Genomic DNA, 16,228 nt, shown 5'->3' with positions numbered 1-16,228 from the left:
AAATTGAACATGGGAGAAACATTAATGTGAAAAATATATGGTGTGTGTTTTGTTCATGAGATTATAAAAAATAGATTAAATTATCAGTAATTATGTGGTTTTGTTGAAGGAGTTGAAGATTTTTGGGTAATTATTACAAAAAAAAAAAATAGACTTAATTAAAAAAACGTTGTATCATTTTAAAATTTTTAATAAACATGTATTTTGTAAATTCATCATGACACATGTACATTTTCCATTGCCACACCCCATCATAGATCATATGCAAATGAGTTTGAAAAAATAGAGTTTGAATACGAAAATAGAATGAAAGTGAATGACATCAAAAAATAAAGTTTTACGGTAAAAATGGTTAATTAAGTAAATGTTTCCCATAAATATTAAGATTTTTTTTTCAGTCCCTTCATTTTTTTTTTGTATATCCAAATTTTTTGTTAAACATGAAGATCTTGAATTTTTTCCAAGAGCGAGGGATACTTTCTCCCACACTGGATGTAGTTAAGCACGTAAACAAATTCTTTCTTTCATTGGTTTCAGGAGACGAAAAGGAATATATCAGTTCTGATTCGGTTTGCAAATCAGAAGAGAATAATGAGGTACAAAGCGTCAAGTTGTGGATTTGTTAAAGAGAGCAACAAAGCTGCTATGTTCAAAATTAATAATATGGGATGAGGCACCGATAATACATCGTTATTGTTTTGAGGCATTTGACCAAACCATGCGCGATATAATATCTTATGATGGTGTCGATATAACCATTTGGGGGTGTTTCTGTGGTTTTGGGCGGTGATTTCAGACAAATTTTGCCAGTGATAAGAAAAGGATGCAGACAATATATACTTGCTTCATCCATCAACTCATCAAAGTTGTGGAGTCACTGTAAGGTTCTCACACTTACAACAAATATGTGTTTACGTGGTTCAACCGTTCGTGCCGAGCAAGATGAGATAAGAAAGTTTGTCGATTGGATGCTTTCAATTGAAGATGGAATAGGATCCACCAACGAGAGTGGAGAAATTAATGTACTCATTCCTGATGAGTTGCTGATAAAAGATTCCTCTGATCTGTTGCGTTCTCTGGTTGATTTTGAATATTCGGATTTTTTGCGAAACATGAAGATCTCGGATTTTTTCCAAGAGCGGGGGATACTTGCTCCTACACTGGACGCAGTTGAACACGTAAAAAAATTCCTCCTATCATTGGTTCCAAGAGACGAAAAGGAATATATCAATTTTGATTTGGTTTGCAAATCAGACGAGAATAGTGAGGTACAAAGCGAATGGTTTACCACCGAATTCTTAAACAATATCAAGTTTTCCGATATTCCAAACCACAAGTTGAGATTTAAAGTTGGATGTCCAGTTATGTTGATGAGGAACATTGACCAAGCAACTGGATTGTGCAATGCGACTAGGTTGATCATAGACAATCTTTGGAAGAACTTTATCGGTGCAACTCTTATTACCAAAAAAATGCTGGTGAAAAAGTAAATATTCCAAGAATGAACTTAGTTCCAAGTGATCCTAAATTGCCTTTCAAATTTACTATGAGACAGATCCCGTTGGCTTTGTGTTTTGCAATGACAATAAATAAAAGCCAGGGTCAGTCGTTGTCTTATGTTGGAATCTATCTTTCCGAAACGGTTTTTACTCATAGACAATTGTACGTCGCTGTGTCGAGAGTCGCTTCCAAAAAGGGATTGAAAATGCTTATACTGGATGAAGAAAATCGTGTGTGTACTAAGACCACTAATGTTGTGTACCGTGATGTTTTTCGGAACGTTTAACCGGTCGTTCCTGATGACGCAGGTGGGTATGAGTTTTTTTTCTCTTTCAAACTTCGTTATATATATATATATATTATTTGGATATGAATTGGTTGTTGCTACTTGCAACCATTCTAATAGTTGCGTAAATAAAGAGTAATGGATTGGTCATGTAGATAAACTACAATTCTGCAACTAACAATTGAGATCACACTTCTTATTTTATTGTATAAAATCCAATGACATTTATTGTTGTGCAAAGAACATGCTGAGTGATCGATTTGTTATAGGGACTAATATGTTATATGGAGTAATATTTTTGATCCTTTTTTGATAATATTTTTGGTCTCATGTACCTTCAGGTGTTTGTGCTTCAGGTGACGTGATATCATTTAGATGTACACAGGCTCACGTTAATGGAATTTCTATGGCATTGAAATATCATTGACCAATTGCAATAGGTGCAATACCTTCTCTTCAGCAACGAAATTAACACTGCCTGATACATTAACGTGTTTATCTACTGAGACTTCAGTTTTTCTATTATCTGATAGAGCAACTCCAATATTCTCATACTCAGTTTAATTTTATTTATAATGTCAGTATCCTTCTGATCTTTCTCATTTTTCCTAATGTAAGTCGTACTCTTTCAGTGACCATATTATCAACTATATGTTCTGCTTCATTTTTTTATACAATCATTTATATATCCGTCTTTTTTTTCTTTGTTCTTTGGAGTGCCTATGTTTATGTGCATGCATAGGAGAATTTTGTAGTCCCTTTTTCAAGTCTTTTTTGTTGTGTTTTTGTTGATGGGTTATTTTATAATATGCTTAGTTAAAAAAATGTGATAGATAGTTGGTGTCTTTGTCGTTGTTTGTTATACTTATTTGTTACACGATTGAATAATTACAAATTCATGTTGGATGTTAAGATGAATCAAGTGTATGCACGATATTAACTTTGTATATATAAGGGTATCCGCTATAGAAATCATGGAATTTGAAAGAAACTATATATAAGGGCATCTGGTAGAAATTGTATATGCAGTGGTAGGCCTCGAGACTCCAACACCCCCAGTTATATGCAGAACAGCAAAAAAAAAAACAATACTCATGATGTCTTCATGATTACTTTTAGTCATTCGTGTAAAATATTCCGGCATTAAATACTAATATTTCGACGTTACATCCGTTAAATCATCCCTGTTTATCGATACGAAAATCCAAATAACTATATACGCGTTGATATTTGTATATAATATGTAATCGAAAATACGATAACGATGCGTTTTATTGATATATTGTGTATAAAATAATAAATTTGTCATTTAATTAGATTTTATATAAAAAAAATAGTCGTAATTCTAGCCGTGCTTGGCACGGGTTTCCAAGCTAGTATTAACAAATTGTCATTTGTTTGTATGTGTATTAAATTTGACTTTTCATATTTGAAGATAAATTAGTAGTATTAATTAGAGGTATGTTTAGAAAAATAATAATAAACGCATTTAGTAATTTGAAAAGGAGTTTATATTTAAAGACAAATTTTTAGTCAAAATGGTGCTTAAATATAGGGACGGAGGGAGTAGAAATAGACGCACGAAAAGCAAGAGCGTCATCAAAAAACGAAAAACAATGCGAGTTCAAGATGAAATCAAATCGCGGAGCAGTTAAAGACGAGTGAGACAACTAAAAGAAGCAATGGACCACTTTATAGTAGATCCCAAAATTAAATCGATCTCTTAGATACCATGTTAACAATGTAGATTTAAAAACAAAAGAAAGAAGACGAGAATGAGAAAGAAGACTAGAGTTCCAATATTTTTTTTTAAAGAGAATTGGAGAGTTTCAATATTGTGAAAAACAAAAATTAATGATACAAAAAAAAAATCTATAAAAGACGCTAAAAGGATGAAACTACCTTTGAGATACAACATGTGTAACAATTTCAACATAGTCAGTTTCGTTAGTTGATGATGAGCATGGGTCCATGCTCATCGGAGCCGCATGATACACCGGAAGTTAAATAAAAATCTTATTCTATCGACTAAATTTTCCAAGTTTAGACTCCCTCTTTTCCCTGTATGTTTCCTTCCCTACAACTCCAATATTTGAGCAACCATATGCGGTTTTCTTCAACAAACCAAACCAAAAAACAAAATTGCCACCCAAAACTATATATTTCTATAGGAATTTGAATTCCCCAGACACCCTTCAATCAATATCATTTGCCAAGAAACAAAACTATTAAATCGCAGGAACAAGACAAAGAACATAGAACAAATTGTTAGCAATAGAAATCACTTGCATAGATAATATCTTTTGTCATGGGAAGAAGATTGCCCTCTGACAATGCCAACAATTCATTGATAGGTCCATTTTTATATTTTTCATTCTCCCTAATAGGATTAGCAACAAGTATTGCCATAATCACAACTCTATGCAGTGTTCGATTTCGAAGGAGAAAATTGGCGCCGCCCCCTACAACACCGATATCAAATACCAAAGAAGCCACAAACACAGACAAAAACACAACAAACGCAACAATATTCACGTCACAAGAACAACCTTGTACCTTGGAGACAACAAAGTTAGAAAATACATCAATAGAAGGAAATAACAATGAAACGTCGACGAAAGAGTTACCTCTTCCACCATCAATGCAACAACCCAACAACACCAACAAAGCTTCAGAATTTGTGAAAAGGACAAGTTCCGAACGTAGGCTATCGTTTAAATTGAGTATAAAAATGCCAAGGAGTTTATCTTTAGCAAGAAATTGGGATAAAAAAGAGGAAAATGATATAGGGAATAAAGAGAAGCTAAAACCTGATGAATCTATTTGGATGAAAACAATTATATTAGGTGAAAAATGTGTACCTGATGAAGAAGAAGATGCTATTATATATGAAGGAAAGGGGAAGAGAATATCAGCATATCATCCTAGAAATTCTATTTCTTCTTCTTCAATGTCACTTTCTAGACAATGGTCTTGTCTTGCTCTTGATGTACCTCAACCCCATTAGGAACAAATTAGTAACATCTGATTTGAGTTTTAACCTTTAAAAAAAAATATGAAGGGATACACATAGAAATGTTAGAATTGTTTCTTTGTGTAATTATGTCCATTATATAGTTAGTTCATATGATTGCATACTTGCACATCGAAAGCGTGGTGGAGCCATATCCCATAAGTCTTAGGATGAAAATATAGTTTTAGTATCATCTTAGAATTTGAATTAGATCTAACTTAACAATTATAATAAAATTGGTTCGTAAGGTGTGGATGGTCCACGCTTATAAACTTTCAAGCGTATTTCATTTAATATAGACTCTCAATACAAGTGACTGATTCACATGTTTTTTTTGGTTACAAAAAGTTTAGGTGGGTTCGGCTCCAGTCACCACCAGGGTCAGGGCACGCCTCCGGGCCCAAAGGACACTTATAGAGGTACTTACGGATCACCCACCAAGACTGCCCTCACATCGGCAGAGACATTCATCCTAAGTTATTATTGCATTGGAAACTGAGAGCGACATTCATCTTGAAACAAATTTTTTTGGCTAAAGCGACACTCATTTTGAAACGGAGGGAATATTTGTTTATTTTTGGAATTGTATGTACCTTCAGCAAAAGCAGTGAACTATAATTGAAGAACCAAAATACTTATGTGTTGCTATATTTTTTATGACAAGTTCTTTCCCTTCAGGTTGTTGATCTATTTTCAATAGCAAGTAATTTCTCTTCATATTGTTGATGTTTTAGCAGATATGTGCATGACAGGCAAATATATGCATGACCCGAGAGTTTGTATTTCGAGCAGAAACTGTTTCCGTTTAGAGTAGTTGTCGTCTTCCAGATATGTTCAAGTGTTTCGGACAGATTTTTCTAATCTTTGTGACTGTCTTGAATGGCGTGAACGGTGTGAAACTGTTTCCGTTTAGAGTAGTTGTCGTTTTCCAGATATGTTCAAGTGTTTCGAACAGATTTTTCATCAATTGTAGTTTAATCTTTGTGACTGTCTTGAATGGTGTTTTTTTTTCCCAGTTTCAATTTTTGTTTCCTGGCTGTAATTGGTGCTTTTGAGATTCTGTTTATGTTATTTTTAGAGCCGACTACCAGAAGTGTTTTTTTGGAGGGGGCATGAACGAAGTATAAAATTTTCATGCAACCTGCAAATTTGATTGGATTCTTACAGTAATGCGGGGCTTCTATCAAGTTGATATATCCAAAGGAAGATTTTGTTGGTTGAGAGGTTAATTTGGTGAGGCTTCATTGATAATAAGTTGATTGAGTTGTATATAATGTGGCATGTTGCATCCTTACTGTGATACTTTTATTCATTTTTTATTCCTTTTTGTGTCACTATAAGTCATTGAGGCTTTGATACTATGTAAATAATAAATTATAACTCATTCCACAGAAAAATGTAGATATTCAATTCATTAGTAAATTGTTCAATGTAGGCATTTGGAACTTTTTTTTTTTTTACCAAAGTAGGCATGTGGAACTAATTAATTGGTTTTAGGTATTAGAATGATTGATGAGTAACATCTTTTAAGTTTTGTGAACGCTGCCATCTTCTCTAAGATACAATTGAAGTGACAGCAAAAGATTAAATAGAGAAATCATATTAAGGTCGTGATAGAAAGGGTCTTAATAGGATTTTTGAAGCACAAAATGCAAGAAATAGTTAGTTTAAACATTTGGATGGGACTGTTTATAATAATTAAATAGAAATTTTGATAGTTATTGCACTTATGGTTGTATAATTCTAATTAACAATTCTCAAAATATTGAGCAGCAGCATTTTTTACCATGTTTGTTAGCTGTCCAATTTTTGGTGTGCTGCATTGTTCATTTAGGGGCTGTGGTTGTTTGTTAATTTAATTCCATTAGCTTCTTAAAAAACAAATGATAATGCACATTAAAGACAAAGTTCTTCAATTATTTTCCTATTCTTTGAAAAAATTATTCAGCATCGAAACTACATTGATAAAGAGTTAGTCCGGATAAATTTTTCAACAAACAACAACTAATAAAAAAAAGTTCAGATGATTATAATCTTACAACAATGAGTATTACAATCAATATAATAGTTTTTTCGTACAAGTTAGAAATAAGTTTATGCAGCTTAACTTTTTAATAGGTAGTCTCTTAATTTTTTTTACCACAAAACTATAACACCACATAACTTTTAAGAATGGTGCAGCTGTGTTTATCCAACCACAGTTGGTATTTTGTGCAACAATTGATACTATGTTCATTGCTATTTTGAAAATGTCAAGAGAAAATGCCACATATTGTCTCAACTTCAACTTTCAGATCATTTTGCAATATCTTTTAAAGTTGTTTACTTAAGTTTTTTGACCATTCAGAAATTATTTTAATTTGTATGAAGTTGACATTGAAAAGTTTGTTGATTCACGGGTCTGTTAAGCTAAAAATAATCCTTGATTATTGAAACATTCATTGGGTATTAAGTATTTTTTCATATTTACAATATAACTACCCCAAAACAAAATACATTATAAAATGATTTTAGCTCATAAGACCCGTGCGGCGCACGGGTCAGCAATCTAGTTTTAGTTATAAACCTAAACTGCAAAATATATAGATGTTCGCTCTTCTCTCCTCAGAGATAATTTTTAATGAGGTACATCCTTTCATCACTTCCATTTTCTCATGTAAAGCTTATCATTCTTCTTTTGATACCCTTGAAAGCGTTTGTGAACCTAACTACAATAAAAATATTGAGAAAATTCAATTTTATATCGCCATAAGAATTATGCCAACGAAGGAACCACATGGCCTCTTTAGAAGAAGGGGCGACCCACCCACGTGGTCAGTACACCTCATGCTTTGACTAAAGTCATCCCACATAAAATACATCGGGCTTTGATTAAGTCTACGAGAGATGGAGTAGTATGACACCTCATGATCTCCACTAACTTGTCCACTACTCTCCGCCAACTCCTTACTCCTTCTCCCACTACCTCATAGGACCACACCATAGATACGAGATTTTATGCCACCCTCATTCATTGACTTATTCTTTCCCACATCATCAATTTACAAGAGAACTACGTAGCTCTGATTCCTTAAGTACTTAAGGATACGTCAGAACAGTGATCCTTCTTGTCGAGCTATAATCAATATACCCAAGCATGCGACTTGTCGTTGATGATGTACTCCTCCTCTCACTGTCTTGGGAGAGGTGATCGGGACTTTCATACTTAGAACAAGTACAAATTTAAATAAAAATTTCAAGTTAAAGACGTCACAATTCAATACTCCAAAAATAAAGTCCTTTTAATTAAAATAATTAAATTATATTTTTAGTTAAATAAATTTAATTAAAATATAAAATCATTTCTTTTTTTACTCAAATAATATTTTCCTCTTTTATATAGATATTTTTTAAGCAAAAAAGTAATACATTTTTTTTGAGAAAAAAAAGTAAAAACATTTAGTAACTTCAAAATATTTTATCTTCATTGTAACCAATTTTTTTTTTATCCTCATAGTAAAAAAAAAAGTAAAAATATTTTACTTGTCTAAACTAAAAATAAAAAAATATCGGCCATAAAATTTCGGAAGAAAAATATTTTGTGTGCATTTTACTCGGGTGAATACACCTTGAGACAAGGAGAGAAATGTAAAGAGATAAGAGAAATTCTTGCATAGGATCGTACCTAACACGTCCTCCTTGCAAACAGCCAAAAAAATTAAGACAACTCGTTAACTTTGTTTTTTATACAACCACGTCATTATTATTTTCAATACATTTTAAATAAAAATAAAAAACCACCATCATCATCCTTTCTGTTCCACACGACCCTGTTGCTATTATTCCATTCCACACCAATGGTGAAATTTCAAGCTTCTCAATTCTCATAAATCTTAAAGGCCATGTTTGTCATCCTTAGAATATTGATATAAAAAATCATCATTGAAATATACTTCCTGCCATGACACCGAAACATTCTCTCCCATCCATGGAACCCATTTCCATAGAGAATCGTAAAAGAAACCAAGCACCACCGACCGTTGCAGCCTTTGCCTTTGTTTCCGGTGTGCTTGAACATGATACCTCCGCCACAACAGATATTACTTTTTGCCTTCATTTTTATCAAGTAAAGATAAAAATTCATAAACAAAATCTTAAGAAAATTGCAGATGATAAAATTCTTAAGAAAATTAATTTTTGAATTCTTCATTTTCTAAATTTTAATCCTTTGCTCTGTAACAAATTTAACGTTCGGCCGTTTGTTTTTGTACTGTGTTTTTTCCTTCATCTTGCTGCTTCTTATCCATGGCGGTTGAGAGAGAGAGAAACAAGTTACTGCAAAATTTGTTTTTATTTTATTTCATTTTTATTTGTGAAAAAACGTGGCACTTCTTCATTGGCTGTTCCTAAATATGATGTGTTAGGTTCGCTTCTACCTAAGTATTTCTAAAGAGATAAAATATGGCATTGGTATGCTTCTGGAAACTACTGGAACGGAATGTTTAAAAAGGCACGTGTTAGGTTCTTATTGAATGTTTTTATTTATTTATTTTTGAATAATGTTTTTTTTACTGTACGGTGAAAAATCAAAACGAATTAGTTGGGATTTGTATAGAAAGGACTAGAAGTTTCAAAAGCAGAGCGTGTTTATTTCATTTCATTTCTCTAGAACTTTCATGTTTCTTCCTTCACACACATTTAAATACTTCAAAGAAAAACCATTCTTCAACATTAAAATAAAAATCATTTCTTCATCAAAGTATCTAAAAAAAAAATATCATATCGAGAGAAACTGAAAATGGATTTCAGGTTGATGGGTTTGGATGCTCCAGTGCTTCAGGCTCTCCATCAAATGATGGACCTTTCAGATGAGAATGTGGAGAAGACATCATCACACAATGCTCCAACAAGATCCTATGTGATAGACGCAAAGGCAATGGCTGCTACTCCAGCGGACGTGAAGGAAAATCCGGATTCATATGTGTTTGTGATCGACATGCCGGGGTTGAAATCTGGTGATATTAAGGTTCAGGTGGAAGATGATAATGTGCTTGTGATAAGCGGTGAAAGGAAGAGGGAAGAAGAGAAAGAAGGTGGTGCAAAGTATTTGAGAATGGAACGAAGGGTTGGGAAATTTATGAGGAAATTTGTGCTTCCTGAGAATGCTAACACTGATGCTGTTTCTGCTGTCTGTCAAGATGGTGTGTTGAGCGTTACTGTTCAGAAATTGCCTCCTCCTCAGCCTAAGAAACCTAGAACCATTCAGGTTCAGATTGCTTGAAACTTTGTTTCTGAATGAATGATGATGTACTTACTATGTGTGATGGTCTTTGGGGTTATTTTTTAAGGTTGTTCTGTTCTTTTTAATGTTTTGTTCTTAGGTTATTGTTATTATGTACTTGTTTTGATGAAGCACAAGGATGGTTAGGTTGTTGAGCACTGAATTTGTAACTTTGATTTGAAATGCAATGTCGATCTGTTTTTATGATTATATGTGTATTTCCTCTGTTTTGGTTCTTATTAGGAATTTTGGTTTATTTGAAAATGAAGTAATTATATCTAGACTTTCATGGATTGATAGAGTCAAATATCAAAGTAGACAAATAATAGTTATTTTTCAAGTAATGGACACATTTGCTTCAGCATCTACTGTGAATGAGCTCTCTCTGAAACCTGCAGGAAATAAAGTTCTTGACGTTGAACATGACCTTTATCTATCTAATATATCTAAAGAATAGTCCCCTTTTATAATAAGAATATAGGTTATTGAAGACAATGCAACCTCATGATAATGATGCACTTTTAGAAGAATAATACATGGTCATTGTGGGTCACCTTAGAAATAGAACCCACACGTAGTAGGACATACATTGATTCCATCTTATAAAATAATGGGTGTCAAAAAGAGTGTTCAAAAGTGAGTGTTACTAGCATTCTATTTTTATGCAACAAGGATCATACATCAAGTACATCATTCATTAAATTATTGGGTACGAACGATTTCGGAGTGTTAAAATGAGGGTTAAGTTTTAAACCCTTGTTGAAAGTTGAATTAATTCTGAATGATGTGATTCCTATTAATTTATAGTATGCAGTAGCGTGTTCGATTATGTACCGTGTCTTAGACACAGGAGTCATGAAAATGTGGTATGTCTTTCTTACCAGTTCCCATGTGATGTATGGGGAACAAAATCCCCCTATTGAATTTGAATGAAATTGTTGTGTTTTATCTTGAAGATTTATAAATTAACTTTTAAATTCACCTGAAATGACTGTGTTCTTACTCATGTTAACTTTTCACCTGAAATTCATGTTAAATTCACCTAATTTTTGAAATAGTGACTTTGATGTGTACATAGAGATCAGACACCAAAGTTTGTAGCTGTAACGCCCGTCATAATTATTTAATTATTTTGATGAGTTTTAACATATATTTATATGATTTATATGTGTGATTTATATGATTTATGAATTTAAGTAGTTTACATGATTTATAGGTAAATTGTGTGATTTTCAAGATTGATGTGAAGTATGTGATTTTGTGAAGTTATAATGTTGGTGTGACTTATTTTATTATTAAATAAAATAAGATATGAAAAATAAAATAAAAATATTAGAAGTTGGGCTGTGGTGTGGAAAGAGTAAGTTTAGAGGTGAGAAGAGTAATACGAAAAGATAAATAGACAGACATAAGTTAAGAAAAAATAGTACGTACGTTTTTGGAGAAAAAGGGAGAAAAGTCAGAAGAGGAGAAAAAGAGAGTGAGGGCTGCGATTTCTGCAATTACCAGGTAAGGGTGAGACTAATTTTCAATATTATTAAGGGTATAATTCTATAGGATGAATTTAAGCTTTAGGATGAGTTTGTGAGATTATGAGAAATTAGGGTTGTATGATCATATGGGTAGTGAAGGGTTTATGTTTGTTTTGATGATCTTTGATGAATTTTGTTAAATTCAGGTTCTTTTATATATTGTTATAACTATACCTTGATTGTAGTTTATAAATTGTGCTGAATCTTTGTTAAATTGTGTTCCCTTGTGTCGCTATGGCTTTATGTTGATTTGTAGTCTATGAAGTGATTCCGTATGTAAATATATGTTCCTTGAACCTTTATATGAGATAACAATTTTCATCAAACCATGATGAATAACTTCCGTACAGGATAAGCAAGTAGTGTTTGTTTCTATTTAATATTGTTTTAAAAGGATTGCATGATATTTTAGCAATATTTTATCGTTTTAAACAAATCAAAAGCTATGGATTTGCTGCACCATAAATTCTTCTCTGGATCTATTTCTTTGAACTTGAAATTGATAATTTTGATTTAAATACGAATAAAGAAATTCAAGCGTTTAGGGAGAAGACTGTTCTATAGAAAATTTTGTTGTCAATTGGACTGAAACTTTCTCAATCTTTATCGGTTGTGCTGTGTTTGCCTTCCATCATTTGACTGTGTTTTATTTAACTTGTTTTCAATTGATATCCATGTGTCTCGCTTTTCCCATCTTTTGAGTTCTTTGGGTTTACTTGACAGATAGTATATATAATGAGAGTTTTATGCGGTATCCTTCAATTAGGTGTTGTTTTGATCCTTGATCCACCAACCTTATTCATATAAAGAAAAGTTAGTGTGGGTTATAAAAAAAAGGGGGGTCTTAATTGGTTCTTTCTAAAAGGTTATTCATTCGGCAATTTTTTTGTGTTTTATAACATATTGAATTAATTTTGTATTATGTGATTATACCTATGTGGCTAATGTTATAGCAAATATTTGATGATGTTTTAAATGATGAATTATTTAAAGATTTGTATTAGTGTGTTATTTATTGATCTAATTGATGTGTTATTTAACAAAGTATAATTGATGAATTATTTGACTATGTGTGATTCAAAGAAAGGTCTTATATAAAGATGTGTTATTCGAAGATGTGTGATTTAAAGATGTGTAATTTAAGAGGAGTTATATAAAGATGTGCTATTTGAAGTTGAGGGATTTAAAGATGTGTTAGATAAGAGTTGTTATATGCTGCACTTGTTGCTGTTTGCTGTTGTTGACCATTAATGTCATAAGTTGTAAATGTCGGTCTAAGTTGTAAAGTTGTAAGATGTCGTCCAAATTATTGTGGTCATATAAGATGTTCATGATGTTCAAGTTGTTCAAGTTGTAGGAAGATTGAGTCCATTGCATACTCATTAAAGTTGGGGGCTTTAAGCCCGGCAGCCTTTGTGCTCATTAAAGTTGGGGGCTTTAGGCCCGGCAGCCTTGTGCTCATTAAAGTTGGGGGCTTTAGGCCCGGCAGCCTTGTGCTCATTAAAGTTGGGGGCTTTAGGCCCGGCAGCCTTTGTGCTCACACATTGAAGAGCCTATTATGCTCATTTTTGTTATTGATTGGTACCACATGCATTTGCATATCAAGAAGTTTCATGATGGTCTAAGTTGTTAAGTTGTTGTTGAGTTGATAGAGTTGCATGGTCAAAGATGAGTTGTGTCGTCAAGTTGAGTGTTAAGTTGATTATGATTTGAGAGGAAAATTAGTAATAGTATTTGATGATTGTGTTTGTTATGAAATGAAAAATATGCTAAGTGTTAATTGTTGAGATCTTGTTAATGTTAACTTGTTAAATGCATTTTATTGGATTATATGCGCTTAATGTATTGATTATGAAATCTCACCCCTTCTGCGTATATGTTGCCTCGACCGTGGGTAATGTGCAGGTAATAAAGATTAGAGGCGTTCGTGAGTGGACTCCTCACTTGGTGTCTAGGTGCTCTGATACGTAACGGGATGGGGGTTTGCTTTTACTTCTATTCCTTACGTGTCTCTTTTATGAACTAATTTATGAGATTTTCCAATAAGGCCTGCGTGCCAAGACTTTTAAATGTTGAACTATTTTCCGCTGCAACAGTTTAAGATTTTCACGATGTTGAATTTAAAGGATAATCATTATTATCTGTATTTGAGATTTTTAGGTAGCATGTGACATTCCGTTATGATTTAAAATACTCTGATTTAAATGAAATTTTCAAGTTGGGAAAACGGGGTGTTACAATTGGTATCAGAGCAGGTCGGTCTGCCCGGCCAAGTAGATGAGTCGTTGTGTCGCGTCGTCATGTTTTCTAGTTAGTAGTTATGTTTTATTATGTGATCTGTTGTTTATCATGTTGTTGTTGTTGACACGTGATCTGTTGTGTTTTCTTTGCATTAACCATAAACCTTCTATTTCTTGATTTATATTAATTTTTTTAAAATATTGATGATTTTGAAGGCCAGTGTATTATAATATTTTCTAGTTGTTAGTTATTTTATAGCTCTCCTTTAAAGGAACATGCACAATATTGCTAGATTTGTGTAGCTTATAGATACAAAATATCATCTGTCAAAAAGTGACATATGTATGCTTTATTAGATTGATCGAATTGTTTTCTCGTAAGTTTAAAAAAAAAAAAAAATAGAGAGAACATTATTACATTGTATTTAAATTAAGAATTGTATGTTAAAATAACAAAGGATGCATCTTAGATTTCTTCAATAACACCGGAATGTTTCCAGCTTTATAAGAAAATGGACCGTATTGATTTAAATCTTCCTGAAGTTTCCAAAACTGTGTTGTAGCATGCTAGTTGTGCGAGAACTATTTTATTTATTTGAGTTTTTTATTTTTTTTATTTTTTTTATGAGGACTATCTTTTTCGAATTATGCATTTGTTTTAATAACAGTGTTCAACTTCCATGAACTTTTGTTGGCTGTAGTTTGCATGACAATTACACTAATTCTCAAATTTTCAGTTAGTGTATAATTTGCTTTTCATTGTTTTGGTTTTACTGGCTTTATTATATACATACATTCTTACAACAATTGTCAATGTTTGTGGGTTGAAATCCTAGTTAATGCAAAATTAGCAAGTAGTATTATTCTTACTTTGTTTTATTGTTTCTTCTCTTTAAGGTCGTAACTTGAATATGTGCAAAGAGAACCTATGACTGATTTTCATCTTCTTAACTGCTTCTGTGAAAGAAAGAAAAAAAAATTATTATACGCATGTAACTACATGTTTACTGACGTGTGCTTATTTGTATACCACTTTATCATTAGAGAGAATCCTTGATCATATTCTTGTTTTGTTGATTTTAGTAAACCTTTTGTGTAGAGTGATGATAAAGTTTGAGGTAAGTATAGTTAACTTGAATTTCACTATATATTTTTTTTTTTTTTTCTTTTCGTGCTCTTAGAAAATCTTAAAAGATATAATGTAAGAAGTTGTAAATGTATAGTTGTGAGACCTAGAAAAAGGATAATCATAATAAGTAAGTTGATAATTTTATTTTATTAAAAAAAAAAAAGGGATACATGTAATGTGCTCCATGGCAAGATTTTAATTAGAGCCTTGTTTCAACTTTTTATATTGCGCTTTCAGATTAGTGCAGGAAGTCTATGTGCGGTATACTTTAGTGTAGAAAGTGAGTTATTGGTGTTCTATTTGGTCCTCTAATTGTTGAAATTCATAATTTATATTTGGTTATAACGTATGTTGTTATGAGTGGAAGTATGACGGGTTTGTAACTCTTATTTTCATCTTTACTTGTTTGTTGTTGTCATGAATTTGATTGCTTAAGTTTGGTGTTGGGGCCTTATGGCTGATCTATTCGCCTTGTGATTCTTAAAGTTTTTCCTTTCGTTGTTGGGTGTCTTCAGAGAAAAACTTGTTTTAATTTTCTGTCGTATTTTTGTGAGGCCTGTGGTGATATCGTGTTTGAAATACTTTGTAGTTTAAGACATTTGAGCAATAATTAAATCAATTTTCTCTTGTGCTCTGAATTTTCGAGGACGAAAATTCTTTAAGTTGGGGAGAGTTGTAACGCCCGTCATAATTATTTAATTATTTTGATGAGTTTTAACATATATTTATATGATTTATATGTGTGATTTATATGATTTATGAATTTAAGTAGTTTACATGATTTATAGGTAAATTGTGTGATTTTCAAGATTGATGTGAAGTATGTGATTTTGTGAAGTTATAATGTTGGTGTGACTTATTTTATTATTAAATAAAATAAGATATGAAAAATAAAATAAAAATATTAGAAGTTGGGCTGTGGTGTGGAAAGAGTAAGTTTAGAGGTGAGAAGAGTAATACGAAAAGATAAATAGACAGACATAAGTTAAGAAAAAATAGTACGTACGTTTTTGGAGAAAAAGGGAGAAAAGTCAGAAGAGGAGAAAAAGAGAGTGAGGGCTGCGATTTCTGCAATTACCAGGTAAGGGTGAGACTAATTTTCAATATTATTAAGGGTATAATTCTATAGGATGAATTTAAGCTTTAGGATGAGTTTGTGAGATTATGAGAAATTAGGGTTGTATGATCATATGGGTAGTGAAGGGTTTATGTTTGTTTTGATGATCTTTGATGAATTTTGTTAAATTCAGGTTCTTTTATATATTGTT

General features: G+C 32.2%; 1 protein-coding gene and 1 pseudogene across 1 annotated transcript; both read left to right on the top strand.

The window, feature by feature from the left end:
* The first annotated feature begins 718 nt into the window (after positions 1-718).
* LOC146952278 (uncharacterized) lies at positions 719-1,786 on the top strand (annotated as a pseudogene).
* Positions 1,787-8,601: 6,815 nt separating this feature from the next.
* On the top strand, positions 8,602-10,269 carry LOC146952277 (17.9 kDa class II heat shock protein-like). The gene has a single exon (XM_085700567.1). The coding sequence runs from the start codon at positions 9,577-9,579 to the stop codon at positions 10,057-10,059; it is 483 nt and encodes a 160-aa protein (XP_085556693.1). The 5' UTR covers positions 8,602-9,576; the 3' UTR covers positions 10,060-10,269.
* The last annotated feature ends 5,959 nt before the right edge of the window (positions 10,270-16,228 follow it).

Source organism: Medicago sativa, chromosome 1, assembly GCF_051527215.1.
Source record: "Medicago sativa cultivar Bolivia chromosome 1, Bolivia_mono, whole genome shotgun sequence".
Taxonomy (NCBI): Eukaryota; Viridiplantae; Streptophyta; class Magnoliopsida; order Fabales; family Fabaceae; genus Medicago; species Medicago sativa.
Note: the sequence above shows the minus strand (reverse complement) of the source record. Positions and strands in the feature narration are given on the sequence as shown.

Bases quoted from the DNA above. Each gene is read 5' to 3' on its own strand.
- LOC146952277 (XM_085700567.1), top strand. From the start codon at position 9,577: ATGGATTTCAGGTTGATGGGTTTGGATGCTCCAGTGCTTCAGGCTCTC.